The sequence below is a fragment of the Pipra filicauda genome, unplaced genomic scaffold (genome assembly GCF_003945595.2).
Source record: "Pipra filicauda isolate LSUMZ 115617 unplaced genomic scaffold, ASM394559v2 scaffold8_size5757611_pilon, whole genome shotgun sequence".
Classification (NCBI taxonomy): domain Eukaryota; kingdom Metazoa; phylum Chordata; class Aves; order Passeriformes; family Pipridae; genus Pipra; species Pipra filicauda.
The window spans coordinates 5,463,953-5,476,739 of NW_024105087.1; the positions used below are offsets into that span (position 1 = coordinate 5,463,953).

At 43.5% G+C, this 12,787-nt stretch overlaps 1 protein-coding gene across 4 annotated transcripts in view; it reads right to left on the reverse strand.

Moving 5' to 3' along the window:
• Window positions 1-10,277, reverse strand: part of ELF2 (E74 like ETS transcription factor 2) — a 35,426-nt gene extending 25,149 nt beyond the window's left edge. The window contains exons 1-3 of one of the 4 annotated variants that reach the window (XM_027729687.2): window positions 10,173-10,277; window positions 3,075-3,268; window positions 1,922-2,087 (exon numbers count right to left, since the gene is read on the reverse strand). In XM_027729687.2, coding sequence (XP_027585488.2) covers window positions 1,922-2,087; window positions 3,075-3,146 — 238 coding nt within the window. In that variant the 5' untranslated portion in view covers window positions 3,147-3,268; window positions 10,173-10,277. Of the gene's footprint in view, window positions 1-1,921; window positions 2,088-3,074; window positions 3,269-6,667; window positions 6,687-10,172 lie in introns of those variants that run through there. The other 3 variants (XM_027729688.2, XM_039391011.1, XM_039391012.1) reach the window with 3 other exon arrangements.
• Window positions 10,278-12,787: the final 2,510 nt, after the last annotated feature.

The following is a 12,787-nucleotide window of genomic DNA, read 5'->3' on the forward strand; positions in this document are numbered from 1 at the left end:
TGCCCTGTTAGCCATTAATCTACAAAAATCTTACAAGAAACAGCATATTTAATGTTTAAAAAACAACTTCTGAGTACAAAAACCTTCAAAGTATAAGCTCTTAAAGGTTTTCAAATACAAGTTTAAGTTCTAAAATTCACTTCTCACTTACCTTAATCTTAAAAGTTTATTACCATAGTAAAAAATAGAATCAAAAAATACATATTTCATAACTTTTCTTTAAATTAATTTGTTGAACTTCTAATTAGCATATTTCATTCAAAACACTTTTCAGCAGACTGGAATCGTAAGTATTGTCCCAAAATCTGAATCATTAGTTCATGCACATCTTATGAGGTTGATGCATGTGATTTTTGCTGCGGTGCAAACATTTGGATAACATCCAAATTCAGAAGGATGTATGAGCAGTTGCATCCACTGTTTACAGAGAGATCTGCACTGAAACTTGCCTAATCTGATGGGAATGCACACAGAGTTACTGGGCTGCCAAGGTAAGCAGCTGAGAGAAGAGTCTCTCACCATTGTTTTGCTTGCCTGACATCATGAATTTAAACTCCAGCTCTACATTAGGCAGCCTCAGGATAGGAATGTGTGCTGCCCATGTGATGTGGGTCTCACCAGCTCGGTATGGAGTGCCCAAGAGGACCTGGACTCCCTTTGGTTGCAGTTCTATGTACTCCCTATGCCAACACTCTGCTAATCCAGCAGAAATAACCCAACGAAAATACAGAACAGCTGAGGGAATCCTTGCTACGTTCTCTTGCAAACCTAGCAAACTGAAATGGCTAAAGAAGTTTAACAAATATGAGAGGCAACACAAGAAAGCAAGAGGAGGGGCAGGCACTGATCTCTTCTCTGCAGTGAACAGTGATATGATCCATGGGAATGGCCTGACATTGTGTCAAGGGAGGTTTAGGCTGGATACCAGGAAAAGGTTCTTCACCCAGAGGGTGTTTTGGCACTGGAACAGGCTCCCCAGGGCAGTGGTCACAGCACCAAGCCTGACAGAGTTCAAGGGGTGCTTGGACAATGCTCTCAGGCACATGGTGTGATTTTTGGGGATGGTCCTGTGCAGGACTAAGGGTCGGGCTTAATGATTCTTGTGAGTCCCTTCCAACTGAGCATATTCTGTGATCCCGTGAATCGCAGCCCAGCAGTCAGGTGTCATAAGGCAGCTGTAGGAGCACAACTTTTGTTTCCTCAGACACTTTAAACAGACTTTGGTGCCCCTCAAGAGGTGCAGACCTCCCAGTGGTGCTCTTTGGAGAGAGGGTGTACAGAAAGGTATGTGCTTAGCACTGACCAGCTCAGCTTTTAAACCCAAAGCTCTACTCCTTGCTTCATCCCCAACTTGATATTTTACCAGCTGGATGAGTTAATTTCAATCTATCGGCTTTTTGCCCATAAAAAGAAGTCCAACTCTATCCCCTCTAGCCACATACTCCTGCCATCCAACCAGCAATAAAACCACTCTTCGATCAAAAAAGTGGGATAGCAAGGGACAGACAGGAATATGGGGTAAACAGAGCCACACAGTCCATTCTGCCAGCTGCCCTGCAGGTATTTGGCCCAGACACATTAAAAAACTGAGTTCTAACCAGCTTCCTGGCTCAGATGATTTTTAAAAACTCCAAGTTTAGCTGTCTAGCTAACTCCCTGCATAAGTAACAAAGACATAAATGAAGATCTGCCTGCTCATGAGGGTACACAGTTTGCAGCATCCTGAACGCAAGGGGACGTTTTTCCCTGCCAAGGTTATCCTGTCACCACTCAAGCTGAGCACAACTAAGTTTAGAGGGAAGAGATGTGAACTCAGGCCAGGATCTCCATCCCGTGGGTAAATACAATGTCACACTCCTAGGGGACTTCTAAAAGTACTAAAACCTCATGGAAGATAAAAAAAAAAATGAAGTAAGTCTACCTGTTTCCACAGTTTCAGTCTCAATTTCTTGTTCCTCTGCTACATCTTGCATCAGGTAAGTCTCGTCATCATAAACCAGGACCTGAGCAGCGTAACCCTGTTCTAGTCTGGCACTAGGAACTGGCTCCACAATCACTGCTGGGAATTCAGAGACTGGCTCATTTTCCTATAGAAAGGAAAAAAAAAAGGGAAGAAAAGAAAAAAAAATGCTCTAAATACTGCACTGTTGAACTCTACATCAATATTTTTCCTCTTACGCTCTTACATATTTTATGGAATAATGATAATAATTTTAAAGATTTTTAAATGAAATTTTCTTCTAAAGCAAGAGATGAAAAGAATAAAAGATGGCTTATCAGCCATCAAAGGGACCTCCCTCAAACTCAGAGATATTTTCCTGGTTTTAAGCACTTAAAATTTAAAGCATCAGACAAAGAGCTTTAAGATATTGGAAAAGAGCTTTCTAATGAAGTCATTCAGCTGTGGGAAGTGTTTCTTCTCCCTCTGCTTGATGAAATGTAATCAAGGCTTTTTGTGTGTGCTGCAAGATACCTACATCTGACCTGTATCTCATGAACACCCATGTTTTGGATTAAGTACATAAGCTATCACAGCAGAACTGACTACTTCACAGCCCATATGCTTATGTCTACTTATTTAAGGATCAAAATGTCTGTAAAAGCATATTTAATCAGTTAAAGTGTTGCAGAAGTGGAACCCTGCCAGATTCTATTTATTGAAAGCTACAGGATAGTAGAATATATTTATTATTTGTTGATAAGAATGCAAAAATGCAACCAAATATGTTGTGTTGGCTAACTTTAAAAAAGGCCCTTGTATTGTTCTGCTCAACTTGTTCTATACCTCAAGACACATCTGAGATCTTCAAAGAAATGCTTAGTATGGAATGTAATTTTGTAAACCAAGTCTGCAGTTGTACTGCAGACTCCAAAACTTACTGCTTCCACTTCTCTGTGATAACAAAATCCTCCAATAAAAGATATTTGAAAAATGGCTGCTGTCTTACTCCTTACACAACAATCTCAAATCCATTTCATTTGTCTTCACAGCAAGTTTACAGTGAGTTTTTCTTTCAAATTTAGATAAAAGGTGCAAAGTTTGACAGTAAATAAATGCTATTTATTGTTCTAACCTCTTGGTTTTTGATTCCATTGCTGTCAAACTCCAGGCCAGGGCCCCCAGTGTCAATCACTGCTGATGTCATGGTGCATCCCCTGAAGATGCTTTGAGAGCTGTTATCTCTTCAAGACAGTAATGCTGATAACCTCAGGATATCAAAGGCTTGAATTCCCAATCCACTGCTGTTAAACAGCTAGGCAGAGGCTGCTGAAACACAAAAGAATTTTAAGTTATTTGCATAATTTATAGTCAAAAATCTTCTAATGTTTATGAAATCTATTGCATGTTATATCTCCACATCAAAACAGGACATGGGCAAGCACAATAGATGGGACAGAATGTGCTGACCTCGGTGAAGTCAGCAGTGACACACAAGTTTCACACTAATACTAAGAGAACACAATCTCAGTTTGGCTTTTCACAATTTCAGCCAGAATCATTAATTTCTCACTGAGGTAAAATATTAACTAATTTTTTTTTGAGACATACATACATTTGAGTTACTGCAGCTTTCCTAAAGTGATTGCTTTCATATCAAATGATCAGATTATTTTTAACATTTTCTTCTTTGCTTTATTGTTTCATAGTCATTTCAGAAAGTTTCACACATACTGCCCTTTTAAAGCAGTGCATATTTATTACACATCTCAAACACACATCTAATTTCTAACCTACAGTTTTCTTTGAAATACAAAGTATTCTAGCAGTTCATCTTTTATAGAAGAAATTCTTATGAAACTAAAAATGTAGTTGCACATCGTAATGCTGCAATTTGTGTGTACCATGGACTCACTGAGCTCACAAAGAGACACAACTTTCATCTTTGTGAATTTTTTTTAAGAGTGCTTTGTTTCTAACCAACTGGTATTACTCATACCCTGCCTTTCAAAGAGACAAATAATCTCCCTTCATAAACTCTGGGTCATGAGGAGCAGTTTACTACTTCAAGGTGCAACTAAAGCTCCTTAGCTGAACAACAGAAAGCCCATGTTCCATGTGAGGCAAAAGAACCCAACCTGTTATCAATTACCCTTGCAAGTAACTCCACTGAGATCAATGCTTTTTAACAGAAGCCAGAATTTAGCCCAGTATTTTTAATAAAACCCATCCATTTAGAAAGCTAGCACAATCACTGAGGTCTGCAAGAAAACAGGATCTTCTAATACACACTGAGGAAAAAGAATCATAATCAATACTTTAATGGGCAAACTCAATGAGTCTGCTTTTAAACAGCAGACAGCTTAAAGTAAATTAATCTTGCACATACAGGGAAAAACTAGTTTGGATTCATGCAGAGCAACTGGGCTTCCTATGGGCATGACAGCTTAGGTGCACTAGCAAAAACTACAATTGTTGATCTCCCCATCAGGATGTCAACTAAGCAAGAAAGTCAACAAAAAATACTATGCAAAAATTGGTTTAAAACTTTAAATTATCAAGGTATTGAGGATCCTTCAGCCTGCCATAAAAACATGCTCAGAAAGGCATCACTGATGTTGCTGTACCAACGTAGCACAAAGTCAGTTGCCACGCAGTGCACGGCAGGTCACTACAAAAACACACCAAAAACACAACCAAAAAAACAAGCAACATACCAAACAAACAAAAAAAAATCCTGACACAACAGAGCAGTATACCCATATTTTTCACCCTTACATACAAAAAGGAGAATAAATTCTGATACCAGCTTTCTTGAGAATTAATCCTCACAAAACAAAACCAAAGAACAGGAAACCATGTTAAATCACTATCATAGTAGCAGCAGAATAAGCACAAGATACATTTCAAAAGAAAGGAAAAAAAATATATGCAATTTAGAATAAAAAAATAAGGCTTTTTTGCTTACATAGGCAGCCAACTTTACATAACAAAGCACAATTCATACCTAACAATATTTCATTTGTAACAGCACAAAAGAACCTCCACAGTTAATACTTTATTTTCCATTGTTTCATTTGTAAAGCTAGCACCACTTTTTGATTATCAACATTTTCAAGATGAAACAGAAAGCCAGGATCTCCTCTGCTCCCCAAACAAGACTCGGGCTGGAAAGCCTTTAACAGGCATCCCTTGTAGCCATATATACTTGTCACCCTCCATGTTTTTAGCACAAAAAGCCTACTCCTTATCTGCCTATCAATTATTCCAAAAGTGTTTAAATTCAGAAACATGTAAAGTAGAAAACGAGCTGTTTATGAATGCACTAAAATAATCAGTCAGGAGGCAAAATAAGAAAATAAGTTTTATTGCCAAAACTTTTTCCTCTTCTATGGTTTTCCATTTACATCCATGCTAGAAATACCAAAAAGCAATCATAACCCAAAGGAGAGGTCCAAAGAAAGGAAATGGTACATTAATTTGAAAGCAGAGCCTCCAACCACTTTCAAAATCAGTGTTATTCCTGCAACTCAGACTTGTAGCTACATGAGAACATACAGCACTTCATGTAGTGCCTTTGCCTAAGGATGTCACCAAGCTATTTTCATTCTCACACAGAATATTAATGCAAATCAACAATCACATACTAGACCACATCTACTGTGTGTTTATATTTTATGTACTACAGTCCCACACAGGTGGCCAAACAGTAGCAACCGAAAACACTCAATATTCTGTTCAAGACCAGGTTATCTCAAAAACATGCCATTTATGTCTCCTAGGTTACAGGAAGTTTAGGTCACTTTTGTGCTGATTTGTCTGTACATTAATTAACAGTTACCTGTGGAAATGAAGATAGGGCAGTGCAGGAACATAAACAATAATCCTCATTTTCCAGTTCTGGCAGAAATTCCTAGTAAGAACCTTACAGGTGAAAATCTACCGAAAGATGTGTGAGACACTGAATCCCAGCATTCCTTAAAAGGATGGTGTCTTCAGACTGAATGTATGGAACAGTCCAGGCAAGGAATAAATGAAAGGCCCAAAGCCTTTAGATAATAGGATTTGAACTTCATACTCAGAGTCCTGCTATTCAGCAACGTTTTCAAAACTCTGACAGGATACAGAAAAAGGCGAGTGGGAAGTTAAAACAGCCTCGGTTGAGTTCTGAGTTGAAGCAAACGCACAAACACGCCCCACACACCCACGTGTTTGTGTCCTGCAGACACGGCCCTTTCTGAATGAACCAGTCAAGCATCTGCCCTCTTTCTTTCCCTAAGGAGTATGTCTCTGTGGAAGGCTTTTTGCTTGTCCCTCAAATTTCAGCAGAACACCGAATCTATTCCCCACCCTCTCCCTATCAAGTCGCAACTCATTTGACTCCTGTAAAAGGAAAAGGCTGCCTGGCCACTTTCAGAAATCAGTACTGAAATTCACATTTCCCAAGGCTAACTGAGACAAAAAGGCCAAAAGACAATTAGACTCAGATTCTTAAAGGAAGAGATGATTCAGGTTTGTAAGAGAACAGACTGTCCCCAGTGATACAAATAGCCAGCAGAGAAAGTATGACTAGTTTTGAATTACAAAACAACACGCAGGAAGATTAAAACTAAAAAAAACCCCACACACTACAAATGTAAGTCCTCTCTAGATAGATGCTTACAACACAGTAAAATATGGAATAACATCAGGAAAAAAAAAAAAAGTAACATTTCCAAAAGAAATTACCGAATCATTTTGTCAGAGTTGTGACATCCACTCCTGTTCTTCCTGGTAATGGAAAAAGCAGAGGGAAAAACTGGCTTTGAAACATTTGGAATAACCCTTACAACCACAAAAACAGCTTTGTTGCATCACTTGTTATTTTTGTATGTATCTCATGGGAAAACAAAAGTAAGTCTAGGTGCTCCCATCCCCAAATAAACTAAAAAAAATGAACCCAACTAAACTAAAAAATCTGAACCTTAAATTCTTTGCCTCAACAGCAAGAAGTTTATAACTGTTTACCACTATAAAAGACATATCAAAACCTCAAATTTTGGATAATTTCACTGGTCAAGATGACCAATTAGAGCCTGTACATCTTCAGAGGCTACAGGGGACTTGTCATAAAGGCTACAAAATACCAAGCAGGTCATTCACATATTGAATAGCACATTTATATGACCCACACTGTGCATCCAAGTGTTTGCTTACAAGAAATCCAAATGGTTATGTTTTCAGCAGAAAGCTTAAAACCACTGCAAATCACAACTGTGATGAGCACACCCCCCAAAAAACAGTGCCTTAAGTTGATCCCCCCGTGCATAATCACCTACTAAATTATCAGAGAAGCAAAGATGCAGCTCAACAGAATTACAAATAATAATTGAAAAACCAGTGTGGAATGGATGGCAGAGCATCATCTCTGCTAGGCCAGACTCCAAGTGAAGTTATTTAGGACTGGCTTCAAAACAAAACTCTAAATATAAATCTGCAAATCGTTTGAGTACACTTTCGTTTTAATTATAAAACAAGCAAGCAAGAAAAAAAAGAAAGAACCCAATGCTTGAAAAACAAAAAAAGATGCCCCCCCACAAAACCAAGACAAACGTGCAGAAGTCTGGGCAGCAGTGACCAGAGGCAGCTGCTCCCACAGCACTCAGAGCCACCACAAGAGTACTTGGAACAATGTCCCCCTTTTATTCAGCTGGCATCCCAGATCCTGAGGAGAGATTTATGCGGATACCTACACAGATGCAACCACAAGAGCAGGACTGTAGCCAGCAGTAGCATCACACACACAGCTTTTTTTTTTTTTTTTTAATAAAAAGGCCCTCTTTTGGTCTAATTAAAAAAAAAGTTAGAAAGCTGGCTTGAAAATGAAGTTAGTTATACGTGCAGAAATACACTGGCCAAGATCTCTGCAGAATCCCACTAGGAGTAACAAAGCTTCCTAAGGGTCCGAAGGTGGCCCTTCATAGGCAGGGCCTCAAATATACCAGTAAATGCCACTGTCACTCTGATACATATAAACCACAGCATGCTCTGTAAAATTTATGGCAACTGAAAAGGGTTTTTTTAAGATGCTTTCCCAGATAATTTTTTACAGCTCTGGCTAGCTGATTCACACTGGCGTGTGCAGAAGAAATGGCAAATTAACCTTCTGGGTTTTTTGAGACTCAGAACAAGTCTAAAAACTGAAAAATTAGGTTGCTGAAAAAGCTGGCTGAGAGAAAAAAATATTTAAACTTGTTGCTAAAGCATCCGGGGGTATACTCAAAAAGAAGATACAAAGTAAATTTTTACATCCACAAGGTCGGGAGAACAAAACAATCCATGCAGTTTATAGTACCTTAAAAATTACAACAATCGCTAAAAGTTACAGAAAAGGAAATCAAAATAAACAATCAGCAAAGTAATCCTGGCCACGCCATAATTCCCAAGTTTCCATACAACTAAGCAATAATTTTATTGCAGAACGCACAGAAAATCCTTGTGTTGGATCAAATTAATGATGCATCAAATCCAGTAAGAAATCAGAGGAACTCCTTCCACACATATTTAATTTGATCATCTGAACATCCAAAGTTTGCTCTGAAACCTCAATAGCTAAAGCTGACGAGCCCCAAAACATACAAGCTCATAATCACTTAAAAACTATTAACGTTCTGCAAAAACCTTTGTGGCTTCAGCAGGTTTCTTCTGGACCTTCCCGTATTTCATCCTATTAGCAGGCTCTCTTCCCACTGCTCTCTATTTAAAGATAGCCTGAAGCCTCCTCTTCCCTCTGACAGGAGTCTCTCACACATATCCTTACTTTGTACCCCCACTTCTCTTCCCAGTGAGTCGTTTGTTGGTCCTTAACAACCACTTCCACTCCCCCACAAGCCGGAGTACGGGAGGAATTATTCATCGTTTTACATAATAAAGGAACAGAGACGATTAAATTAAATGGTGAGGATGTGGGTTTAAAAAACAAAAAAAAAACCCCAATACACACACTAAAAGGAAGCAGTGCGCGCAAATTCCGTAATTAGCTTTCATAGGATATTCTGGAGGTCAAAAAACTTGTAAGATTTAAGTCCAACAGCTTTAGAGAGGTAAAGCTCCTGAATGGCTTATGAGACTGCCGAACACAAAGACACGCAAAACAGTCTAAAGTTTAGGGACCTTCTGAACCAGATATCAGTGAAACCTAAGAGACGGTTTCAGAAAAAGAGTACGGAAAGGGTTTGTCACTGATAGTACCACACAAAACAACCATCCTGTTCCCAGAACCTTTCCTAAAGCAACTGATCCTGTCCACTGTCAGAGATGGAGTGAAAGCAGAAGGAGGAAGAGAGGAATTCGGATCAGACCCAGAACCGTCCTCACGAATTGGCCGTGTGTAAGGTAAGGTTTTGCTGCCTTTGCTAAAGAAGTTAAACGATTACAGAAAAGTGACAAGGAAGATGACAGTGCCCAGCCATAAGGGGAGGGAGCGAGCAAAACGAAGACCCGAATTAGTTAAGCGGAGAGAGAGAGAGAGAGAGAGAGAGAGAGAGAGAGAGAGAGAGAGAAGAGAGGGAACACGGCCAAAAAGGGTAACAGATAAACACGGACTGGGCTCACGGTATAACGACGAACACGGCAGACTCCGGCCCTTTATGCAGGGTGAGAGCGGCGCGGGGTGCTGGGCGCCGATCGCGGGGCCGGGAGGAGCGAGCACACACACGCATGACAGCGAGCGGCCCGCACGCCCGGGCTGCCATGTTCTCACGGCGCCCCGTGTAAACAACGCGCTGCCCCCCTGGCGCTGCCCCCCCCGGCGCTGCCCCGGCCGCCTCCCCCTTCCCGCCGCCCACCCGCGCCCAGCCCGGCCCGGGGTGCTGCGGGCCCGGCCCGGGAGGCCGCGGCCGCCCCGGGGCTGTGTTTACACTGACAGCCGGCGTGCACCGCCCGCCCCGCCGCCGAGCGCGGACCCCGCTGGGCTGAGGGGGGACCCGGGGCGGCCCCTCCGGCCCCGCGGCCGCCCCGCCGCGCCCCGCGCGGAACCGAAAGTGCGGCGGGGCAGGGCAGGGCAGGGCAGGGCGGGGGGCGGGAGGTGCCGCCGGAGCGACCCCCCGGCCCCGCCGCCCCCGCGGCCGCCCCACGCGCCCCGGCCGCCCCTCACGGCCCCCGCGCGGCGCGGCCGCCCCCTCCCCGCGCAGGGCCGCCTGTCAGCGCCGCCGCGGCGGCAGGAGCCGGAGCCGGCGGCTCGCCGCGCCCTTACCGTATCCGTGCGGGCGGAGGCCGCACCCGTTGGGCCGCGCAGGCCGGGAGCGGGAGGCGGCGGGCGCCGCCCGGGCAGAGCCGGGCCGGGCCGGGGCCGGGCCGGGGCGGGAGGGGCGGGGGCGCAGCGGCGCGACCTGCCCGGCCCGGCCCGGCCCCCCCCGCGCCAGCGCCGGGCGCGCGGGGGCGCTGCGGGCAGGCGGGGCCGCTCCGCGCCTGCGCGGGCCCGGCCGACACGGGGACGGGGAGCTCCTGAGGGAGCGGCGGCCGCGCCGGGAGCGTCCCCGGGGCCGTGGTGTCCGTCCGTCCCCCCTGCTCCGGACCACAAAGGGCGAGGCTGAGCGGCATCGAGACCCCTGCTGCGCCGGGGTTTTCCCCCTGAGCCCCGTGCCGGAGCAGGTGCCTGCTCCCAGCGCCGCGGGCGCGGCGGTCTCCTCACGGACAGAACGAGCTGTCCGTGTGTCTGGTTGCTGCCGGTTCCAGGAGCTCTCTAAACGCAGGGGTCTGGTGTGGGAAAGAGAGACTGTTTATTCTGCGAGGTGGAGGTTTCTGCAGAACGAGCATCCCCGACGATCAAAAGCTTTTACTATGTGTACATTTTAGCAGACAAAGGAATTAGTGTTCATTGGCTACAAGTTGCATAGTTCTCTTATTAATTAGTATTCTATCTCCTATTGGTTAATGATTCTCTCTCTTCTCATAGTAATTAGTCCCCATGTTCGGTCTTTCTCTTCTCTTGGGTGGGTGCGTTTCTTGGGTCGGGGGTCCCTGAGTCGGTGGTTCCCATCTCCCCCTGAGGGAATTACCTTTTACCCAGTCGGAGCTGATTCCAGCACAGTTGCTGACTTGGGTTTATTAGTTTCCTCCTTATCTTGGGAGTTCTGCCAGATGGCCCCTAAATTCTGCATCTTTTTGTCCACATCTTTGTGTTACATCCTCCTTCCCAAGTTTTGTTAAGCTCTCCGTAGGTCTGAGGCCATTGAAGCATGTCAGCCCCTAAACTCTAAAAAAGCAATTCTATCAATGAGTAATTTGTTTTTCTAACACATGGACATCACTTAGAGCTTGTTAGCCACTCTCTGTTTCATGGGTTAAATCTCACTTCTTGTTGATTAGGCCTGAAAGTATACAAAAATCAAACATCAACGAACATCCTTTCCTAAGAAAATTTTTGCGTATTCCACGTTTTGCAACACAATCAGCTGTGGAGCCTCAGGCCTACAGAACCAACTCCAGGCAGTGACCTGTCAGGGCAATGCTGAAGTATTGTTTTCCAGTTTTACCCAGTCACAGGTGTCTTCTAGAGCGCGTGGTTTTGAAGCCAGCCAAATTCATAATGCATCTTTTGTTACCCCCTTGGCAGTAGGAGACACGCTGTCAGACTCTGCTCACAAAGCAGAGTACATATATAAGACTGTCTTGATCCAACCTGGTCTGGAGTTTTTAATAGGGTTGGTCTTCTCCTTTGCAAATATTGGGCTTTAACCATTATGCCAGAAAAAAACCTCCACTGCCAAGGAGACTTTCTGCATTGCGAAGCCACTTGCTGTAAGGAGCTCTAGGATGAAGGTTTCTGTTCAGACTGATTGAGGCCCCGCTGTGCCTGTACATTGCAGGAGTCTGACACGCTCCTTCTAACAGCAGCCCTCGGCCCTGAGCAGTGCACACGGGCACTACAGTCACACACACGTGCTCCTCACCTGCATCTGTGTGCAGAAGTGCCTCTCTGCTACATCTCAGTTTCCATCTGACCACCGACATCTACTGCTCCCTTGGCGCTCCTGTGCATCTCCTCCTCCACCAAGTCTGATTTTCAGTCCTCAGTTTCTGCCTTTAACCACTGCTCCAGAGCTCTGGCTCTTCTTCCTTATGCATCTGAACTGACTATTTCTTTCCTCTGTGTTTTCAGGGCATCAGCTTCCTTTCCTAAGGAAATAAAATCTTTCAGGGTTCTTTAGGTTCTGGAATCTGACTGACTTTGACAGGTCACATACAATTTGAGTTTTCCAGGATATATAACATGGGCAGTTATTTTCCTCAGAGATGGCACCAACATCTCCCTGACAATAAAGGTAGCCCTAAAAATATCAGTCCTGTGCCCTGAAGCATGGAAACATTGGTGGTTCTTTCTTTCCAAAAACATGTCAGGCATTACTAATAATAGATGGTGCAACCAGCAGCCTCTTATGTAAGTGGCCACTGCTGAGGTGTAAAGTTAAAGTAGCTGTCACTTTGTAATAAAGCACACATCGTAGCAAAATTGAGCTTCTACTACACGCATACACTTGGATGTCATCAATTACAGATTTTGCTACTGGTTTACATTAACCAATATGAAATTTCAGTTTTCTGTCTGGTCTTTAAGAGATAAGAGGTAACACTTTTAGATATTTTGTTTGCCTTTAATTAAAAGCAAGGCTCAAAGTATATGGGTAAAAAAGTTCTCATTTATTAAAAATGTAGCTGACATCCGTGTTGCTGCTAGAAATTATAGAATAGTGTTCAGTGTTTGCACATCAGAAAGTGTAATTATTTTAATGTTCTAGCATGCAAATTGTATAAAAAATGTAACAAAGTTGTAAAGTTAAAATCTCATTGGCAGTGGATGATGGGAGT